Below are 23,157 nucleotides of genomic sequence, written 5' to 3'. Positions count from 1 at the left end.
TAGGTTACAGGTAGAGTTGTTGATGGATCGGGCTAAAGAGTTGTCTTGGAAGGATCCTTAATGTGTCCGTGTTATCACACATTAAGTTATCAGGTGTGACAAATCTGGTGGCTTCTCGTGTCCTTTTGTTTTTTTAGCCAAAAGACATCAAAAGTAATCCATCTGCAGGCTTGGGTGAATTTTGTGAGATTTGGCAGTTTAATAATAAGAGTATACCAGGGGTGTCACAAGCTCTCGGTTGGCAGACAATAAATGATTGTTAAAGTTAACTTAGGTGTGGTTTCATTGCTTCTCTTGGTGAGTCATAAACCATTTCTAAATGCAAGACAAAAAAAAAAAAAAAGAGAGAGAGATTCAAAACTAAGCCCAGGAAGAGATATGAATACACAAAGACTTATATGCATATGTTTATGGAAGCTTTATTTTTAATAGCTAAAAGCTGGAAATAACCAAATATCCATCAGCTGATGAATGAGTCAACAAAATGTGGTCCATTCATACAGTGAAACACTACTCAGCAATAAAACAAACTACTGATGTATGCCACAACATGGAGGAATCTCAGGAACGTTATGCTAAATGAAGGACATCAGAAAAGACTACATACTATGTAGGAAATGGTAGAAAAAGCAAAGCTATAAGGACAGAAAGCAGATGAGTTGCTGCCAGCGTCTAGGGGTAAGAGGAAGGCATTGACTAGAGAGGGGCACAAGGGTCCTTTTTGGGGTGATGGAACTGTTCTACCTCATTATTTCCGTGGTGCTTATGTGTACAGTTGTCAAAATACATCAAATTGTACACTTAAAATTGGTGGCTTTTATTCAGTGTAAATTATACCACAAATTTAAAAACAAACTTAGGGCAGCATCTTGAATGCCTTACAAAGTGACTACTTCATTTGGGGAAATAATCATTTTTAAACTTGGAGAGCCTATTTTTAACAAGATACTAGCAGTATTTATTTTTATGCTGAATATATGTAAAATTTTGACCCCTAAAATGTGTTTGTATAGAAAATGGTAAATGGTCGGCTTACTTGAATATCTCATTGCATTTTTGCTTTCTCTTTACTTCTCTGCCCAACCTAGAAAAACTAATCGAGGGACTCAAATCTCCTGACACTTCTCTTCTGCTCCCTGACCTCTTGCCTATGACAGATCCTTTTGGTAGCACTTCTGATGCTGTAATTGGTAAAGTCATCATCTCTGTTTCTTCAGTCATGCATGATATGTGTGTCTGTTTCAAAAATGGCAACTAACTGGTTAACAGATCCCTACTGAGTATAGCCCTGCTGAGGAGCGGAAATGCCACGAAGCCTCCTGGTGTTGGAGTGACGCCTTGTGCTAACCCAGAAGCCAGGGCTGTTTAATCTCCCTTGTTATCGCCCCAAACGAAGTGTTATCTCTGCCTTTCAGCAGCACAGCGCCGTTATTTATTCTTGAAACACTGAGATTTCTAGAGTGAATCTCTTGTGAACTAAGGGGAATGTGGAAAAATTCACATTTCGTTACAAAAGCTTCATGAGAAAAGTTGGTTTCCAGGTGGACTTCACCTTTAGTAGATTCTTCTTTCGAAGGCCTCCGTATGTGCCAAGTGTCAGTAACTGAGAAAACATTTGCCCCACGTTGAGGCCCTATGAGTAGAATCCGGGGCAGGGGCTTGATCTGCTTGCTTTAACATTTTCTTGTGCTCCAGCCGCAAGGCAGGCAAGACCTATAAAATGTCCGGGGCCCCTGTACTACAGGAGCACAAAGTCCTAGAACTCAGAAATGCTATGACCCTTCAGAGAGATGTTCCTCCAGCTGGGGCATGTCACATGGTAAAGAGTACCTCCAGCTACAGCACGGCATGGGATTTGAGGTGGACTAGTGGCCTTTGCAAGGCACAGAGCATGTTTGGCCCCAAGTTTATCCCTTAAGAAAAGCACAATTACCAGAAGACATTAAGGTGCCTTTGAGCCTATGTCTTCTGACACGTAAGAGGTCTGCTTGAATAGCTCGCATTCAGCATTTATCTGTAAAAACTGAGAATCACCGAGACTAGCCACCGTGGTTCACCTTGCACGTGCCTGCTCTGTCAGTGAAGCCCAGACACTCGAAGCAGCAGAAAGAAAGCAACTTACTGTGCTTTCCATCTTACCTGAGATGGGCATTTTAGAGACATGCAGCAGAAAGCCTTCACAGAATCATCCAAGGAACCTTCTGATTACCTTTCCCTTACCCTTTCCTCTCCTCTCTTAATGCTCTGTTACAAAAGAAAAAGCTGATGTTGCTGTTGAGAGTCTGATACCAGGACTGGAGCCCCCGGCGGCCCAGCGCCTCCCCTCTCAGACGGAATCTGTGACCTCAAACCGCACAGGTCAGTCAGGAGTCTCTGGGGCTGCAGGAACTGGTCAGTTCGGGGAGCCCTCTGAGTCAGGCTTTCCACCTGCGGCAGATGGTCCTGGGCTTATTTCACAGCCTGGCTAGTTCCTCCTGGAATGGGTGCTCTGCACTCCAGCCCCAGCTTTAGATGTTGAGCAATGTGTTTCCTCACTAAAGAGTAGAGTACCTTTTTGGAGCCACGTTCTTTGTAGAGCGATACCTGGGCTTTCTTTGATTTCAGTCTGTCTTTATTGAAGATTTTTGTCACTGGTGGCAGGTTCCCTCTACTTCCTTAATTAAAGAACTCTGCCGAGTTGTAAGGATGCCCTTAACTCCTCCTGGGTACTGAGCAGTCTTTTGGATCTAACAATGTCAGTGATGTCCATGGGGGCTCGTGTTATGTGTGTTAACATTCTATTCCCAGCACAGAGCTTTAATCACATCTAGGTGATTTGCTATTAAATTGTAGGCAAAGTTGAAATCTTCCCTGGATCCATTCCTTAACTACATTTCCTTAAATACAGATTTGATAACCTTCATTTTTATTGAGTCCATAATTACCTTGATAAAAGTGTCCACTTTGCTCACTTGGAACAGAAACAATTAGAAGTCTAGGAAATATGAGAATAAACTCACCCAGGTTAAAAAAAAAATGACACAGAAGACAATATGGTTCTTTTTCCTTGTGCTTACTTGGCTGCTTTCTCCCAGAAAACTCTCCCAGAAAACAATTTATGTGTTGAAATACTTGAACTCTGAATTTAATCTTCCTTCTGTTCCTTAACTAAAAGCAAAATCATGTGTTCCAAGGAGCAATTCAGATTTAAAGAATACTAATAAGAGACAAGATCATTCTATTTTGAATGAGGATTGGGTTGAGTTCTAAAAAAGTACTGCCTAATCATGCCATATTCTGCTAATAATAAGCCAGGGACCACCCCCTTCTTGTCAGCTTGGATACCTCATCTTATAGCAACTTTTTTCAGTGAATGTTTAGGGAAAGTTTAAGTGAAACTCTTTAGTTGCAAAGTCCTTTTTCCCAAATGGCATTTGCTGAGAACTGAGTTGCCAAAGTTTTATTGACATCCAAACCATTTACTTGCTTAACCAGCAACCTCTGAGCAAAAAAATTCTTCCATATTTATATATATCTGTTAAGAGAAGTTTAGAAATACATGTTTGTCTAGATGAAAGTACAGGGTGCTTAACGGGTTTCTTTTGGTTTTCCTTCTCCCGCCTTGGCTTGTAGGTATAATGTATTGGGTTGGCCAAAAAGTTCGTTCGGGTTTTTGTACGCGCTTACGGAAAACCCGAACGAACTTTTTGGCCAACCCAATAAACGCAGTAACTTAAAGGCTAAGACCTAACCTCGTGATATTGTTGTGTGTGCCATTTAATGCCATCACTGACCTGGGATGCTGTTAATCGGGACTCAGATTCTCTCACCGGGGAAGATTCCCTGATTGATGGCTCTCTGCTTTCTAACCCTACTACTGACCTTCTGGAAGAATTTGCCCCCATAGCGATCTCTGCTCCGGCCCATAAAGGTAAATGCTTTCCTCTTCTTGGGCCCACATGTATCCTTAGAGGAGAAAAACTGAGCAACTCCTGAGAATTTTCCTTGACAAAAGGCTTTGCTAGTGAAGTTTTTTAACCACCTCCTTAAGTGGAAAACTTGAGTTTGTACCCTTAGCCCCTGTGTTAAAGTTCCTCTCAGTAAGAATATTGAATCAGGCTGGGACAACAGACTGTGGAGATGTTGCTTTCTGGCAGTCACCTGGAATGCAGATATTCCATGCTTTCTATTAAAGACAGAGCTACATACCTTGGCAGTCAGCTCAGGGTTGAGTTGACTGTCCACTAACTGACTATAATTAGATATTTGTTGGCCTTAGAACTTAAAACTGTTTCATTAAATCAGATTTAAAGTTTTTTGATAGTGATCACTACAATAAAGAAAAAAGCATCATTCTTCAAAAGTCAGTCTCAAAGATTGAACTCGTAAAAGTTTTGAATTTTAGTTAACCTTTGAGTCATGATTAATTACTGGATTTCTCTTTCTAATCTACTGTTTCCATTTCTTAGTCTTGGGTTAATACTGGTTTGAAATTCTGAGGGACAGAGGTAGCTTGAATTGAGTGCTATTCAGTGAGTAGTTCGTGAGAGTGACAGGCACTATGCCTGGCTTACCGTAGGCAGGCATTCACTAAACTTTCTGGGCCTAGATAGTGAACGTGGTTTTCTGGAAGGAGCAAATACATATTAAAGGAACCGCTTGTAAGTCCTTTCTGAAGGAAATTTAGGAAGGAAGCCTCCCTGAGATGACTAAAAAATAATTAGCCTTTGGTTTGCAATGGTAATAGCTGAGTTTTTGTTTTTACCCTTAATAGCATTAAAATGACCATGTTTTTATAGAGCATGTAGAAAGAAGTCGCCTATTTAGCCAATTATGTCTGACAGGAGTGTGTCAGCAGCAATGAGTAATTACAGAGAAACATCACTTGCAAAATAGGTGCTCAGCTAGCACTTGCTTGTAGAATGGAGAACTTCTAGTAAACTTCAGCTTGAAATCTCAGTGCGTGTGATCTTCTGCCCCAACATTACTGGGTCATCAGTGTTTGAATGTCTTTTTTCCCAATCACAGGGCAGTGAGTTCTTTCAGAAGTATTCTGTTTGCCTTGTATACACTGGTTACTTCTTAAAGGGTGACTGATTATCTCCACGCTGCCCTTGTTTTTTGAGTGTTTCTGGATATTGTTAGTCCGGCCTCTGTTTGCTCAATAAAGAAGATAAATGACTAAATCCCGTGCCTTTGTGAATTACTGACGGTGAAGAGATATCTCACAATAACTACATTAATGGCCTTATAAAGGCAGGGAGAATTCTTCCTATAACACTTCTCCCTTCTCGTTTATGGAAGTCTTAACATGGCCAGCTCTGAAGCAGTTTTTTCTATTTCCCCAAGTTTTCCAGCTTTACTACTTTTATTTCAACTCAGGAAAATAAGCATTTTCATCTTTAAAAACAACAGTGATTGTACAGTTGGGAACTGTGTGCCTATTATGTATTCTCTCATTTGCTAATCTCTACCTCTGTTGTTTCTGCTTGTGTACTTGCATTCTGTATTAAGCTGCAGAAGATAGTAATCTCATCTCAGGTTTTGATGTCCCTGAGGGCTCGGACAAGGTGGCAGAAGATGAGTTTGACCCTATTCCTGTATTGATAACCAAAAACCCACAAGGTAAGAAAGAGAGGATGGGGAAAAGAGAAGAGTTTGACATCAGCTCTCTTCAAAATAGTAATGTACCTAATCTACAAGGTGTGTGTGGGGGAGGAAGCATCAACATTTAACGAAATGTTTATTTATTTTCTACACTCAAAAACCCAAAGCTGTTTTGTTTTTTTTTTAACATCTTTATTGGAGTATAATTGCTTTACAGTGTTGTGTTAGTTTCTGCTGTATAACAAAGTGAATCAGCTATACTTATACACATATTCCCATATCCCCTCCCTCTTGCATCTCCCTCCCACCCTCCCTATCCCACCCCCCATCTATATATTTTTAAAGCATGTTTTTATTATAGTAGTCTTAATAACCAATTCCTCCCCAAATCAGAAATTACGGATTTTTACTTTACAGGGAAATGAGTTGATGTTATCAGGAAGTTAGTGTACAGCCAGCAGTTCTCAGGCAGAATAGATATTCATTTGAAAATAGCATCCTCTTTGCAAGGTCTCCTGCCTACAGTAGGGTATGCACACAGTGCTTGAACGTTTGGTGGGAGGTGGTGGATCGCTAATTTATATGTTTAAAAATTAACATCTAAGAGTTTGCAAAATGTAAATTGTTGTTTCTCTAGGGTGTTTTGGTTTGTTGTGTTTCTCCTTTGCTTGTTCTGCACATCTAAACCCTAACCCTCTGTGTTTTGTACTGAATTCCTATCTCTCCACTTCCAGGTGGGCACTCTAGAAACAGCAGTGGGAGCTCTGAGTCCAGTCTTCCCAACCTAGCCAGGTCTTTACTGCTGGTGGATCAGCTCATAGACCTGTAGCCGTGACCCAGTAGCAGATGCAGTTCTGTAACCTTCATACCGTAATATACATTTTCATTACAGAGTTAAAAGAAAATGATTTTTTTTTAATCTGCAAATAAGGGGCTTCTAGCCCTAATCTCCTACTACCCCTTGCCTTCTCCCATAGAGATGATAAGGAAAGAAAATCACTTTGGCCCTCCAGATACTCCTTGGCCAGCTCCTCTCTGTTAGTTTGCTGTGTTTTCTCATTACCCTTCTTCAATAGCATTATCTTAAATCAAACGCTAGATGCCATGAGCTTCACCTCTGCTGGAATCGACTCCACCAAAAGCTTAACTGTAACTGAAACTAGTGAATTGACACCTTTGTCTCATTCTTGCTAGGAATGGCCTCCCAAATCAATCCTCCCAACCCCATCTCCTTTGGCCAGTTGCTGATGAATGTGTTTCTCTGTTTTTGCTTTTTATGCTGCTGCATTATCATGAGGACATGGCTTCTTCAGTTGGTCTTAACTCGAGGTAGTAACCTGGAGATGGGTGCGTGGTTTAAGAGAGGGTAAAACTGACTGATGGTGTATGTTTGGAAAGAGAAATTGAGCCCAGCTCTAGCCAACCAACTTTGACCTTGTTTGATCGTAGACTTAGCCAAGGGATTTCACACCCCATGCAACCTGCCCAGCATTCGTCCAGCACTCTGGCTTCCATTGAACCGTGATTTCTCAGATCTGGAGACATGACTGCAAGTACTTGAGATCCTTGGATAAAATGTGTACATGATATAAATTCCAAGTATTGCCATTCCTTTTCGTGTTAACTGTCCCAAGCCGGGATCTCAGAATTAGACCAAAACCAGACAGTGGTGGTAATATGATACCTTTTATTAGAAGACTTTTCATGGGGGGGTGGATGGGGGAGGGGAAGGAATTGTAGCAGAAACAGATGTATTTTTCTTGTGATTTTTATTTTGAATCAAATATTGTAAATTGTGTATAAATGAAGACGCTGAATAGTTCTGTTTCCACTTGGCGTTTCAAGTCCGATATCAGGTGTCTGTACAGGGTTTTGATCTCTTTCCCTTGTATAACTAACTACGCAGCAATCCTACAGTGTAACATATGGAATCATTTTGAGTAGACTTGTGTGTTGCTATAAGCTTTCAGCAGGTCCTCTGTCTTTGTAGAATAAGCATGTTGTTTATTTTCAGATAATCAGAAATAAGTATGCTGACACACTAGGCACAGTTTGACTTGGGCTACTTACCTTTCTTTCTCTCTGATGTTTGAATTGAAGGATGCAGCCAATGAAATATGTTCAGTGGGTTTTCCTTGGCATCCTAGATTTAAAAAAACAAAACAAACCATAGTTTCTCACTAACCTTAGAATATTGTTCATAAAATAAATAAAGGCCCCTGCACTGATGTGACAACATGACTCATGGTCACCCTCTGTATATGTCCTTACTCACCGAAGTATATTTTTTTCCTTACATGCAAAGCAGTTTTATAAAATCACCCTTTTGAAAGAGGTAGGCACAGAGAACCCCATTTGGTTCTCTTCCTTGAGTGCCATTTTCATGGTCAGAAGGGAATCTCTTAGTTGATCAGATTTGTACCAATAAAATTCCAGGTCCATTTGCTCATTTCCCTGTCTAGCACTTTTGTTTCTTCTTCTTCACGTTTGCTCTTTAAGGGGGAAAAAAAGAAAGCTGAACAGCAACAACCGCCTGCAAAACCCTGTACCTTGGAGGTCAAGCTTTGACCCCAGCAATGTGAGAACAGCCTTTGAAAGGTATCAGAGGAAAAGTCGGAACCTTTCAGTCTTCCTTCTGACTTTAAGTACTTCCGTGTCAGCTGAAACTAGACACACTAAGTACAGGCCTCTGTTAGGATAATGGGTCATTTCCAAAATTGAGGGAGGCACAACCTACCTGCTGAGGGTTAAAAAAGATATCCTCAGGCTTCCCTGGTGGCGCAGTGGTTGAGAGTCCGCCTGCCAATGCAGGGGACACGGGTTCGTGCCCCGGTCCGGGAAGATCCCACGTGCTGCGGAGCGGCTGGGCCCGTGAGCCATGGCCGCTGAGCCTGCGCGTCCGGAGCCTGTGCTCCGCAACGGGAGAGGCCACAACAGTGAGAGGCCCGCGTACCGCAAAAAAAAAAGATATCCTCGAAGAGCTCTCCATGATTGGAGAGCAGTGAAAATGGGACTTGGTTTGCCCCTTTATGGACAGGAATATTACTGACGATCAAAATGGTATTCTTTTTCCCAGACATAGAAAGAATATATAAACTAATGAAAGAGATGTTTATTTTTAAATAAGAATAATGTTTTATGCTTATGTTTTCCAGTTTGATTTTTTTCATATATACATGTTAGAAATATATTGAAATATCTAGTTTCTCAATTTAATTGAAACCATGAAGAGTACAGTTTAGAAATTAGGTAAGTGTCTCTAAATTATTCCTTTCATGTATTACCCGTAATCACATTGAGATATATTATCTAGTCATTTGGCTCAATAAAGCTTAATGGAGAATGTTAATGAAAATGAATAGACTAGAAACGAGAGAGACTGGGTGGAGGAAGCCTGAGGGGGATAATGACATGAAATTATCTTGAGTTTATTCTTTAGGAGTAGGGCTTCAAAGGAGAGAACTATTTTTCTGCTAAAGAAGACATGTGAGTGATTTGATAAAAGGGACCTCTTTAGTTTATAGCATCATCCTTGAGCTAAAAGGGTTTATTTGAGATGAGTATAGTATGCTAATAATTGATAGAACTTTGAAACTGTAGACTGAGCTACAAGAGGGACCTTAGAGATTATTCTAGTCCATCCACTTCATTTCACAGATGTGGGACCTAAAGCAGGTGGTGGGAGAAGAGACCCGGGCAGGACAGGCCACCTGGGAGCTTGTCCTGACCTTTGCCAGTCCCTGGCCTAGTGGGGCTTCAGCAGGGGCTTCACTTCTTAGGGCTGCTCCTTACTGACAATGATGGGTTTGGACTAGATGGTTTTTAAGGTTATAGAATTCTAGGGTTCTAAGTATTTATTATGATGCTTCAGGAGGACTATGAAGGAGTTATATAATCCTGATGTTCTTCAGTTATCTTCTGTAGCTCTTACTATTACTGTAGCAGTATTTACATTTTAGAGAATTACAATGGGCTTTCACTAACCCGGGTTGCTCTCTCTCTTGGTTATCTGAAGAGACCCATAAATCATCACAGAGTGTTGGACATAGATTTCCCTTTTTTTTAATATTACGCACACGTATCTACCTATTCCAACAAAACAGTATCAGAAGATTTCAATTTTTTTAAACTGTATAATTGAGGACCTGCCATTTAAAAATGGACAAATAACTGTAAGCATATGTTTCTGATTTGCTTTTATTCCGACTGTGCAAAAGTAGTACCTGTACCAGAAAACATCACAAATTGGATTTTTTTCCCTTTACAGCATTCAGATAACTAGATCACCAAATTCGAGTCCCAGTGTTTTTAAAAGCACAGCCCTCAGAGGAGATAAGCTTTAAATGGACACTTCTAAATGTGATTATAATTAATGATTTCTTTAGCAGATGTATCAGAGTTGTGATACCTAATTGAGTGTTCCCTTCAAAGGCATCTGGTTTTACTTGGGAAACATACTTATTCAAATGATGCTGCCACCATTTATGTTATTTTTGAAACTTCTCTCCTTAGAAATATTCAATACTATCAAGAAAGATAATAAAATATAAGAAAATCAGTTGTATTATCTAATTAGTATCGCTTTCAGCATCTGAAAGTAGTATGCTCTCTTTCTTGATCTTTTCCTACCACTCTTGGTTCTAAATAACATTTAGATGTTTCCAAAAAGCAAAATCACTCGCCTAAGCTGAAGAGTGGTTACTATTGAAGATAGTAAGAAGAATGAATAATTCACTGAAGATTCCCAGAGAGGATCTTATAATGGAATGTGACAGCAATCAGTCTTAACTTCCTTAATATTCTGAATAAGGGAACTTATACGATTTCGCCTGTCTTTAGTATGGTTTGGAAAATTGAAAGATAGGGGTTTTAAAATACCTCTGAAAGAGGTTGTCACTTTGTTCAGTGTCATTTGATACTGGACTTGACTCTTCCCAAATTAGAATTATAGAACTTGGATTGCTAGTAATTATAGGGGAACAAATCCAGGAAAAGAACCTGTTTTTCTCAAGATGAAATATTAGCTTTGTTTCTAATCCTTTTTTCGGGGTCTCCTGAGATAAATGATTCAAAGCAACACAACCTCTCCCCCCCGACCGCCCAGGTCAGGAACAGTTCTGCCTTCAGTAGTGCTGGGGGAAGGAGGAGACTTTGGGGGTTGACCTCAGCCCAGAGGCTGAATTCAGCTGAACAGATGCACATTGTAGAGAACTTCGGCCAAAATAAAGTCTCCCATGCCGATGTTTGTCTATAGTTCCAGGAGTCTTAGCTTTCTCAGTCTGTAAGATTCAGAATTCTGTAGCCATGAACTTAGACTTTGGGGATAAAAATGACAGGATTGCCCAAAGTACTGAATTAAGCAGATTAGAGGCTGCCAGGCAGAACAGAGAAACTATTAGATGGATACTTAAAATGGTACCTTTACTGAAACGCTCCAGATATTACAAAGCCATCTTTTATTCCTCTCAAGAGACTGTAATTTTACCAGCACAAAGTTATTAGCCTTTTCCTTTTCCCCACTAGTAATGTTCCTAGAGTTGAATGTGCTTGGATTTCTTGAGTCAGAATGAATCCCAGATGGCCTCCATTTCAAATAATCTGTAACAAGATACTATTTTGTTTCTCTTGGGTTTCCTTTCACTGTGATGGGGGAGAGAGGTTCTTTGGACAATGCTGATCTGTGCAGCAGCATGGTAGTTGCTAGAATGGAAGATATCTTCCTGGTTCCCACTCTGATGTAGTCTTGCCCTAGGAGTATTCTCTGCCCTGTCGCACACGCCCTCATCACACGGATGTGTATTCACCACAGACCTTTATCCTGTCCTCCCAAGAAGACAAAGCAAACAGAGGTACATGAAGCTATCTTATACAGAAAAATGTGAAATTTGAACTTTGCTACACAAGTATTGTATAAAAAACAAGTCTGTAAACAAGTTTCTTATGTAAACATACAGGAAAATAAAGACTTTTATCTGTTAAAACAGGAGCATGATGTTCAGAGCTATAAATAAATAACTTACAGTAGCTGCTCTTTTCCTGATCTGAAAACCCACTTTTGCAAAAAGGATTTAAACACATTGTTGAGTGACCATAAGCACCTGTGCACAAGGAAAGTGCAGACACGTATGAGAGACGTGCAGAGGACATTTTAATGAGTCGTGGCTACCCCGGCTTCATCTGCGGTCATAGAGAGTAAAACCCCTGTGAGCCTGCATTTGATATGACCAGACATGGAGCTGTAAAAGAGAGCACAGATTTGCAGCTACCCTCCTCTAATTTAATCTTTAATGTACCCAGGCTAATTTAATTAAACATTTTATGTTGGCAACGGCAGTTTTATGCCCAGGGAGAAATCTCTCTCGTTTAATTGCTCTGTTGGCTTGAGAGACCCAGCGCCTCTAGCCAGTGTTGTCCCCCATCAAATATCTTATTCGCCAGGCGTGGGTTTTAATGCAACTCCACAGCATATGGTAGAACCCAGTGCTTAATTTTATTATCTAAGCAAAAGGTCATGGAAATTACTAGTTTGATGTACATCTCCTGATTCCCTGATTCAGCTCTGAGAGTGCGAATTTCATTTGGTGCTACATTTCTGAAGTTCTTGTAAAGGGTATTTTGCTTTCTATTTGCTAACTATATGAGAAGGTTTCCCAATACTCCAAGATTTCACCTTCAGTTTTGGGCAAGAATTATGTCTTTGACACTCCCTATAACTGTTATTTCTCTTTATAGTTTGGGAGAAAGTAAAATTCTGGTCACGCATGATATATTGCACTCAGGAATATCCAGCCTGCAATTCTGTCTTCAGATTTTCATTCTTTTTTAGGAAACATGGCCCTCACTGTCCATCAGATAAAATTTCCAGGGTAAACCTATTCTAAATTATTCAGCACTTTGAGTTGCTTTGGAAATTAATAGGGAATTGGTGAGGATAGTTGCCAAAGCATCAGATACTTTTGAGGATGCCTTCTTTCTGAAGCATATAAGCTCTTACTGAAATCGACATTAATTTGCAGCCCCAAAATAGACTCAAATGGAGTTATTCCTAGTGGAAGTGTCAAAAAGTGTGCTTAACCTTAACCTGGCACACAGTCCTACATCAGAGCAAGAAAAAGAAGTGTGTTTTGACTTCTTGCTTAATTTAATGTGCTAAAGCAAAATGAAAAGAGACATGACTTAATTTGAGGAAATTAGAACAAAATGCCCTACCTTAAGCTTCCTGATAAGGAAGACCCTTATGCTTGATAAGGGAGACCCTGACCCTGTGAGGCCAGGTCCCAGGTTTAAGCCCAACGCCCCCCCATCACTTCCCACCCCTACCCCAAGAACAACTGCCTAGCTTTATTGAGTTTTCTAGTCACAGGGCATCTGCTCTGCATGCCGTTGGTTTCCAAAGGAACTGGGCCAAGGCACTGAGGTTAAATTAGTATAAATCTTTCATTGCTAGTAGGCAGACTGCTTCCAACATGTTTTTCTGACAGTACAAGGCTATATTCATATACAAGGACTGTTCACCCTGAAAATACATGCTTTCCCTCCCTGCAATAACACACGCATATTCAAAAAAAAAAAAACCCTCTAACTGCCAACAAGATTTAATGTCTATCTTCTGTTTACAGTTATTTAGACTCTGTCCTTCTCTTGACTGCTTTGTTTCTTGTGCTGCCACCACCAAAATTCCCTGAGGGAATGTGGATGTCTGCGTGCCCCATACCCACTGCGTGTCTTTGTTCTCCAGAACGCCAGGCTTGGAGGGTTACAAAGGGTGGTTGCTCTCAGCCTTGGTCATACTGCACCTCCTCTAAAAGGAATGGAAAGGTTAAGAGATCTGGCCTTCAAGGGAAAATCCTTTAAAGGTGCTTTTCCAATCCTATAGAGCAGATTCATGTTCAAAGACAGAGATGGAATAGGTCTGGCCTTGTTTTGAAGGACTGGAGACTAGTTCTCCTTTCAAACTTGATGTTATAGTATTTTTGTGACTATATATAAATTTTTAAAAGTTGTCGCAATTTTAGGTGTGATTTTTCCTATTCATCATGAAGGTCATAGAATATGCTCTGAGTTGGCAGATTTACAGTTGACTTGATCAAGAACTCACTTTTAACGTAAGTAATTTAGATAGGTTAGGAATGCCCTTCTAGCCTGTCTGACTCTGCACGTGGGTACCCCTGCTTGGTACTTTACAGCTCTCACAATGTACTCTAACACTGCAGGCATCCGAGATGCCCTGCGTTCTATAGGTAGCTGCTTTTTGGAGGTCTGTGCACACAATTTGATTTGACTACGTTCCATTTAAATTTCCCCAGAGCACTAGCTTCAGTCAAACGAGTGCTCATTTTCATTATTGGTTCCCATGGTGGCCAGAGTTGGTCATGACTAAATTTGCCAGTTTTCTCCTAAGAGATATTTTGCTCTCCCACAGAACCACATCAGCTTCTAGGGTGGTTTTGGAAGATGAGAAGTCATGACTTAATTTTGGGAACTAAAAACTGTCCAACTGATAACTGTGTTAGAAAGCAGTTCAAGGAGTTTTGGGGGCCATTCGTACCACTTTGCTCAGCAAATCTTATCTTGGAAAACTTCTCTGCCCCATTTCATTTGAATTTCCCCACAGACATCATCATCTGGGAATCACTGTGACAGATCTCACATCGATATACTTGCCTGAGAGATTAGAATTATGTCTTTCCACATATATTGCAAAGGAGAAGGTGTTCTGTTTATTTCCTGTCCCCTGACTAACGCTTTCCTATCACCATATGGGTGCACATACTAAAGTTATAATGCAAGGAAACATTTATCCTCTTCATATACTATTCAGAAAGCCATTTGGCACCAGTACAGAATTTAACTTAAAGACTGTAATTTGGAATTCACCAAATACATTCAGAGTTCTAGAAAGAGAAATAAAAATGGTGGCGGGGTGGGGGGGGACCCACCTTTTTTGTTTCTGAAAACAATATTTAAGGTCAGAACTGTTTAAAAAGAAGCACTGCTAAAAAGTTACAGGATTCAGAGAAACATAGTATTTTTGTACAGTGTCTTCTAAAATGTTCAGATCTCTCTCTACGTCTCTTTACAATGTAATGCCTCTAAGTAACTGGTTTCCCAATAAATTGATTTTGATGTTGCTTCTGCTGTGTTCTGTGTGATTAATTCAAGCAGAAACTTTAGCAGGGGAAAATTGTTAGCAGAAGTTTCTACTACCTAATGGTTTGCTTAGAAGGGGAGAGGGTAACGTGGGGAGGGGATGATTGAATTTCCGCTGTACAGAGGTTCTGAGTCATCTATAAGAGTCCAAATCATGGTACCTGTAATTTCTTACCCTGGTGGGTTGGGAAACCCATGATGACATGATATCTCTACCCCCAGCCACGCTTTTCTCTGGATTCTTCTTGCTTAGTTACATATGCCTTTTTCCTGCCCTCTTGCTAACATGTGCCCAATGACATACTTCCAACCTGCTAATATTTCTTGGAAGGTAAGCTCTCTTGCATTCTGATAATTGTCTATTTGATTTTAAAAGCCAGAGCACCCTGAGGCACCTCTACCTAGATAAAAATAGATTCGTTTATTAGAGTTTGCAAATACTTCTGTAATTACCTGTGCATTTTACTCCTTCTGCTTAAAGAACTTTATGATGGATTCATTTAAGCAGAGGAGATCTTTGCTAACTTAGAAGACTGAAAACAAAATTCCAGGGCAACTCTAGCTGAAGGTGATTGATTTAATATGATTTTGATTATGTCTCCTCCCCTTAGAAAGTGCCTTCAGTATTCATATTTGAGGCACTCTTGTGCTCTTTGAATAGTACTTATGATGTAAATCATCAAGTAATTTTGCATTTATCAAGCAGCCACGTTCTCCTGCTTTGGCGGGGGGGAGGTTCCATCCTCAGTTACAGGCAGTGTGGAGCAGATGACCACATGTCGCATCTGATTTGAGTTTGTCCCCAGACAGTATTTCTGCATCAGCCAGAACTGTCATGGTGGATGTGGAGATGAGTGACTGGGTTTGTTTTCATTCCATCCTGAGCCAGCACCAGGTAGAGCAGGTGTCAGTGCCTGGCCCCGTGCGTAGGAGCATTGCATAGTTACGCTGAATGTCTTTGTGCCTAACATCTTCATCTCCTTTCCTGCACATCGTGCCTATCGTGTTCCGAAATGTGAGACCGTGATTGGTTGTGTTCCAGTTTGTGTGCAGTTTCCTTGCCTGACTTTTCTTTTTCTGTTTTTCCTTTTCCATTTTCAACATCTATTATTTGGTTCCACAATGTTTCTGCCACGGGTTGACCATTAAATGTTCCAAGGAGAGTTGAATGGACCTGTGCATTAATTCTGCGTTTTGTGCTTTTCTAGGTATCCAGAGAGAGCCCAATCCCTATCCTGTAATAACTGTAGAGCACTTTAAAGAATCAACGGGTTTTAAAGACCTTCCCCTGTATCCAGACCCCTCCAGAGTACCTGGAATGAAAACTCAGAACAATTTAGAATATGACTACTTGGCCCGAGATGGCCCTTCCAGCAACAGCTCGTTCCACAGCAGTGAAGAGGAAGGGACCGACCTCGAGGGGGACATGCTGGACTGCAGTGGGTCTCGACCTCTCCTCTTGGAGTCGTCAGAAGAGGATGAGAGCTGCAGGCCTCCGCAGGGGAAGCTGGGAGGAGCCACTCCCTTCACTCAGCCAGAAGTCTCTCCTGAGCAAGCCAAGGCAGCGCAAGGTGGAAGAAAGAACCAGTTCGGAGCCCTCACGCAGCCAACCGCTGATGGACTCGGTGAGCCAGATGTTTTCGCCACTGCTCCCTTCAGGAGCTCGAGGGTTCCCGCGGATGACGTGGACATTTTCACCAAAGCCCCATTTGTCTGCAAGGGCGGCGTGGCTCCTTCCCAGCCAGAGGAGGCGGACGTGTTCTTGAGAGCTCCTTTCACTAAGAAGAAAAGCATGGAGGAGTTAACCGTTGCCCAGAGCGCCTCCCCAGAGTCTCCTGCGCAGCCCGGTCTCCTCCGTCAGACCAATGACATCCCTCTGCTCCCGGGCCTTGATCGAGCCGTGCATCCCTCTGTCCGAGCTCAGTATTCCATGGCTGGTTTTGCCCAACCGTCTAACCACCCCTCCCATTCTGTACAAGCAGCAGAACATCTTGACAGCGTCTCTCCCAGGGGCACCTCTCTGGAATCTGGCGCCCACCCTAATGACAGAAACAAAGGACCTCAGCCCCAGAAAGAATCTGTCTCAGGCCCCGTGGCTGGCAAACCATTCCGCCCCCAGTCTTTATCCAAATATTCCCGTCACTATAGCCCAGAAGATGAGCCAAGTCCAGAAGCCCAGCCCATCGCTGCCTACAAAATTGTTTCGCAAACCAATAAGCAGTCGATAGCTGGCTCTGTTGCCATCACATCCCTTTCCTCCAGGACTACGGAGCTGCCAGCTGCTGATCCTTTTGCTTTAGCGCCCTTTCCTTCGAAATCAGGCAAGCAGAAACCTTAGGAGCCATACCTGAGCCTTAGGCCTCTGTCTCTACCCCACCCTTAACACCCACCACATCACTCCCAGCTGAGCCTTCCTAAGAAGAAATATTGACATATCAATTATTATCTTTCAGTTCCATGAGTCAGCAGGAATTCTTCAGTCAGCAAACTCAGTCGAGGTGATAAGTTAGTTGAAACTCCTTTAAGTTATGCTCAATTCTTTTGTTTATATTGATTTCTGGACTTCCAGGCATTTCCATCTCCATCTCCACCCAGAGCTCTGCTTTTTGTTGTTTGCCTAGAAACTGTTTAAGTCTAGAACTACTTCCCAGTAAATCCAGAAATAACTTCCCAAAGGGGCCATGTTATTGCTAGTTTGACTCCTGTAGTTCCTGTTCTGAGTCATGTCTATCAAGGAATCAAGATGAGTTCCTCCCGGACTTGGTTTCATACTCTTGAAAAGGGTATATTTCAGGAAAGAAAACCAGATAAAAATTCTGCACATCAAAAGGAAGTGTAATCCCGCAGATACGCATCATTCCTGTGAAGCCGGCAGCTCTAGAAGGATTCTCTGGATTTGAGTCTGTGCAAGCCACACTGGTCCTCGTGCATGAGTGTCTGTGGGTGTGTGACGTGTGTCAGATCCTTTCCTTTGTAGAAATGCAAACAGATATCTATGCTCGTGTCTAATAGTGTTGAGCCTTCCCCATGTGCACACTTTAAAAATTCGTGTGAGCACACAGCTATGTGTGTGCATGTCTGTGTGCACAGGAAACATTCATCCTTTAGCTAAACCCTGTCCCACCTCGCGTACCTCCACAATCACTCATTTGCTGACATTGGTCTCCTGACCTAACTGACTTGAACCCTGTTTTTATCGAGTTCTTTTCTCATGGCAAAATTGAATTCATTGGAATGTATAGGAAAATCCTGTTGGAACTGAAGTTTCTAAGTAGATTTTTTTTTTCCTTCTAGAATTTGCTATGAACAAATTCCATTTACACAGGCTTGAAAAATTAATTATCCTTATACAGTTCCCCCTCAGAACAATAGAAAAGAGCACAATGTTACAGTTCCAAACACTGGGTTTGTGGTCTAAGTAATTTTAAAAAGTACTTAAAAACCTTAGGTCTGAGCACTCCATGCTGTCAATAGGAAATTAATTAATCATGAGACTAGGCTACAAACTAGATTTGCTTGTTTGTTTTTCCACATCCTTGTCACCTTTGTCTACTGCTTCTTGAGGAAATAGAAATCTGAGACATGTAAATAAGTTTGGGAGAAAGGAAAAGAGCTGAACCAGCCAGCCATGAAAACCTTTCAATTCTCTGTCCCCTTGGATGCTAAAGTAGGTCAGATAGGTGCCTCACTTGTGTTTTTGAAATGTATTTCTGGAAAGATCTGACTTATTCTTGGCTGTTTTCATACCCTTTATTATTAGTGCCTTGAAATGAAACTTATGTCTCAGTGGGAAGATTTCTGCTGAAGATGTTCAATTTCCTATTTCAACTTGAAAGCTTCCTGTGACTTGTAGTAAATGTTAGTGATTTCTCCATTAGCTGGAGATGTTGGGAGAGTTGCTTACCAACCCAGATTAATGAATTAAGGATTATGGGAAATTTGTCCAAGAATCAAGCCTGAATGCCAAACTCAACTGCAGTTAAGTGTCACACTTTTAAATTTGAAGTTCAGGGATCTTGGCAGTAAAATATGAACAGACACTTTTCAAGACATTTTCTAGTTTAGTCTCCACCTATTTCAGCTGTCCAGGTTAAAAGATAAATTTAAATAATAGGTACTGGATCAGGGCTCCTAGCAATGATTTTCCAACTGAGGTTTCAGCAGTGCTGGTCCTTCACTTTTATGGATGTTAAATGTTCGTTGGGCTTTTCTCCCAATGATCATTTCTGAATTTTCTGTGTAACAGTGGATGTAGAATCATCTTTCCATTTGAATAGTTTTGGCTAACAGGTGTGGAACTTAGCACCCCAAGCTCTTCCCTTGCCTTTATCAATTAAAGCCTTCACGTGCAGGAGTGAAAAGGATGGGAATATTCAAGGAGAGTTCTCACCCAGAAACTCTTAAAGCAGAAGGTCATTCTAATTCACCAGAGGTGTTCAGGATTACCTCTGTAACAGTCCTGCAAAATGACTTTCCTTTGGTTATTTGATCACTCCCCTTCTGATATTTTAGTTCTCAAGGTGAAAATCAATAAAATCTTGGTAATTTTATTACATAATTGAATCATTTGTCAAGCTGTGCTTGTAATCCTTTTTTATTCTCACTGGAGACCTATGATGGCTGGAGACTCTAAATACCTTTTTTGAACAAGAAATGAATATAAACACATGCAGATTACTTTTGTGGTGTTCTTACTGAATGATGCATGAAAATTTTAGGACTATCGGATTACATTAATTATTAGTTAATAACTAGTGAACTCTGCGCTGATCTACTTTGGATCATATAGAGTAAATGCATCATGTAAAGACACAATGTTCTTGGGGCTTCCCTGGCGGTCCAGCGGTTAGGACTCCACACTCCCAGTGCAGGGGGCATGGGTTCAATCCCTGGTCAGGGAACTAAGATCCCGCATGCTGCACGGCGTGGCCAAAAAATTAAAAAATAATAAAGATAAAATGTTCTTGCCAGAGTCCATCCTGAATCTGGAAATCTGGAAAATTTTCGTTTTAAGGGAATCAGGAGTGCTCAGGGCGCTTTGAATTAGTAGCGAATGCATGTTTCCAACAACTACTGCATTAGGTTAACGCTAAGGGGAAAAGAAAACATATAATCAACAAAATACTGCGTTACTTGTTTTAGTTTGTTTTATGTGTTACTTGCTTTACACATATACGGAATGCAGGAACCTGTGACCTTTCATTTCAGTGGAGCACAATGAGCCAGGGTACATTTAGACGTAAAGCATTGACCCGCGGCATGAACTAATGAACTCTTAAAGGATCCACATTAATGGACTAACAGGCACTATTGAATTCATGAAGTTATCTTATGTGTGGTGAAAAATATTTAGCATGTCTGTTTCTTGGGTTCACACACAGATAACCCTTTAGCTCCAAATCCTGGTTAGATTGGAAAATGGAATGAACAAAATTTGACGCTTGAAGCAGATGCAGGGCAGGACCCAAAGAAATCTATGTCACAAACTCCATTTCATTTTGGGCCCACTCATTGTTGAGTTGAAAATTTCATATGTGTGGACTGGTTTATATGTATTCACTCGCCCATGTTAGGTCTGAGTTTAACCTGGCAACCTTTGTGAACTGTCAAGAAAAATACCAGTATCTTATTGACCCATTATTTAGTAAGTTTTAGAATACACGTACATCAATGTTTTCAACTATTTGGTGGACATTTCGCTGACTCAAAAAGTAGCGGATTTCAGTTTTCTTTAAAATAGGTGTAATCACCTATTTCACCAGAATCACCTGTCAGAGTGATTCTGACAATAGAAATTCAATCATGCTGTATTTGCTTCCCTAAGGAAGTTGTCAAAACATAGGTTATATAGTATGTATGCATCCTATCAAATAGGAAATTTTATTATAGGAAACTAGAGAAAGGTGAGATCCAACTCACTCTTTAGCAGGAAGGATACTACCTAAAATGGAGTCCCTTGGGTCCCTTTAATAAAGAAAGATGTTATTCTCTGCTGTGTGTTTGGAATTAAAATTGGAGAACACAGGCCAGTCAAGTTCGGAATTGCTGCTGGTCACACAGATGCAGTTTTCTATGAGAAATTTGGAACCCAGATTATTCTGATGAAAGGTACATAGGAGAGCCTCTGAAGAGACCACAGCTTGTAAGGAGGCAAGAGCTCCTTGTAAATGCCCACAGCCATCCCTGAGTTCTAATCCTCCAATCCTGCTTTCTGGAGTAAACGTGAAGATTTTAAATGTAATCATGTAAATTTAAATTCTTGCTTTTTCCAGTGACTGTCGACTACTTGTTTGTTGGTTGGTTTTGTTTGTTTTAACCACCAGAACACTTGCAAACTTGTGAAGTTCACTTAAGGAAGGGTTTCAAAATGTTTGAAAATAAAAAGTAGTATCTGGCTGGGAATTGTTTTTGTGTTCTTTTGCTACAAGATAAATTTGCTAGGCTGTGAAAACAACTAGCTGCTCAGCTTCGATGTGGGAATCCACACTGGCAGTGTCTTGATTGCCAGGACGCCATCTTGCTCTCTGACTTCCTGGTCCTACCAGCCTCATTTGCATCTTGACCTTTATTAGGAAACAGGCCTCCCACATGTGATGCCCAGATCCCATCTTTAAACTGCCAGACACAGGTCTTTCCTGCTTTTTCTCTACCCCTGCAAGTCTTCCTGGCTCACCTTCCTTGTTCATTTCCTCACTTGACATTCCCCTATTATAATCGTACCAATAAGTGGGGAGTGAGAGGTATGACTGAATGAATGATCATGCTAATTTTTATTTGCCTCCCTTGTTACTGTAAACAGTTTTTTCTTAAATTTTAGCCTAGCCTGTGATAATCTTACCACACTGGAATAATTCCAAATAAGAGTGAAATGGCTCACCTTCCCCTTTTCTTATGGACTAGAAGAAAGGATGAAGGAAGGTTGGCAGAAGCCCAGCCTTACTCTGGAGACACAGCCCAAAAACCTCATGCTCTCCACCTTGATCTAACACAGGCCCAGAGTGCCCTAGAATGCAGGGGCAAGTTTATGTTTGAAGGAACTCTAGAGTAGCTTGTAAAAAGGGCTAAATGGGGAAATTCCCTGGTGGTCCAGTGGTTAAGACTCTGTGCTTTCACTCCCGTGGGCCCAGGTTCGATCCCTGGTCAGGGAACTGAGATCCCACAAGCCAAAAAAAGAGGCTAAATGTTAACCAGCACACTGGTGGCTTAGTCCAGTATTCCTGTAACTTGTAATTCCATAAGAAATTTAGTCTGAGTTACTTCTCTGCAATCTCAGTATGAGTGAAAGTGTTTTGAGTTTATAATAACAATGTTTTTTTCTTGAAATTAAGTCAATGTCATCTACATTGCATTTAATAGAACCATATATACGTGTTAGAAGGATCTATATGATTCCTTTTGGTAAAGAATTACAGAAGTGGTTTTTTTACCAATGTCAGTTAAAGTGAGATTTTGGGAGTGAGAGAAGACAATATCACCTTCCCACTCCGAAAAGGCAAGTCAGTTGTATCTGAGTCCACCAAAGACTCCTGTTTGAGGAGTGTGATTGGAGTGTGTGTGTGTATCCTCATGCTTTCTGCCATGGTGTTGAAGACCTCCTAATGAAGGCATCCAAAGAATACCAAGAGGTGACAGTAGGTATCTGAAATGAGTAAATTCAGTTCCGTTAGCCTACCGAGTTAGAACTGGAGTTGTACTGGACAAAGGTGAGAGAAAGCAGCCATTGCCTTAGACTCATTTCCACAGTAAGCATGCTCTTCTCATCCACAAGGATAAAACTCAGTAGGGTTTGACCTAAACTCTCATGTGTGGTATTGGGAGGGCAGTAGTGAGCAGAATACTACAAGGCCTGCAATATGTTACTTTGAAAGAGGGAATATTTAACGTCATTTGTTAGGGGATAGGAATGGAATAAAGGCCAAGGACCATGCTCGTTCCATGCAGAAGAGGTGAACGAACTCCTACTGACTATATTTTGAGTTGACTGAATGAAGAGGTCGACCCAGCTGTAAGGAGTGTTGAGGTCATCAGACCTCAGGAAACAATATGTGCATACAATCTCAAGGTCTGTGAACATGAGAAAGGGAAAAAACATTTATAGAGTTAATCTTAACAGTTCTTGCAATACCTCTTTTTTGCAGACTCTTGGGTTTATGTTATTGCACCCTTTCTGTGAGCTATCTTATGTATCTGATAGTTTTTATGAATACTTGTTTGAGTTGTAAACTCCTGTACACTTTATTAAAATGGACCTAATTAAAATAAATGATTTACACTTTGTATTATTTCTTAAGTCAGATCTTCCTAGGATTGAAGGACTCCATAAGCACCTTTCACTTAGTACCACGCCTAGCTCTACATTTCTAAGTTTCAAAGAGCAACTCTTGGTTGGTTGGTTGATTGGTTGGTTGTTTTGTTGGTTGG

The 23,157-nt window shown here is 40.9% G+C and overlaps 1 protein-coding gene across 4 annotated transcripts in view; it reads left to right on the top strand.

Moving 5' to 3' along the window:
* Positions 1-22,979, top strand: part of AAK1 (AP2 associated kinase 1) — a 171,689-nt gene extending 148,710 nt beyond the window's left edge. For 2 of the 4 annotated variants that reach the window (XM_082671738.1, XM_082671737.1), the window contains 3 exons: positions 1,089-1,190; positions 5,494-5,604; positions 15,945-22,979. In XM_082671738.1, coding sequence (XP_082527864.1) covers positions 1,089-1,190; positions 5,494-5,604; positions 15,945-17,074 — 1,343 coding nt within the window. In that variant the 3' untranslated portion in view covers positions 17,075-22,979. Of the gene's footprint in view, positions 1-1,088; positions 1,191-2,256; positions 2,359-3,799; positions 3,911-5,493; positions 5,605-15,944 lie in introns of all 4 variants that reach the window. The other 2 variants (XM_082671740.1, XM_082671739.1) reach the window with 2 other exon arrangements.
* The last annotated feature ends 178 nt before the right edge of the window (positions 22,980-23,157 follow it).

This window comes from Grampus griseus, assembly GCF_964374135.1.
Source record: "Grampus griseus genome assembly, chromosome: 15".
Classification (NCBI taxonomy): domain Eukaryota; kingdom Metazoa; phylum Chordata; class Mammalia; order Artiodactyla; family Delphinidae; genus Grampus; species Grampus griseus.
Note: the sequence above shows the minus strand (reverse complement) of the source record. Positions and strands in the feature narration are given on the sequence as shown.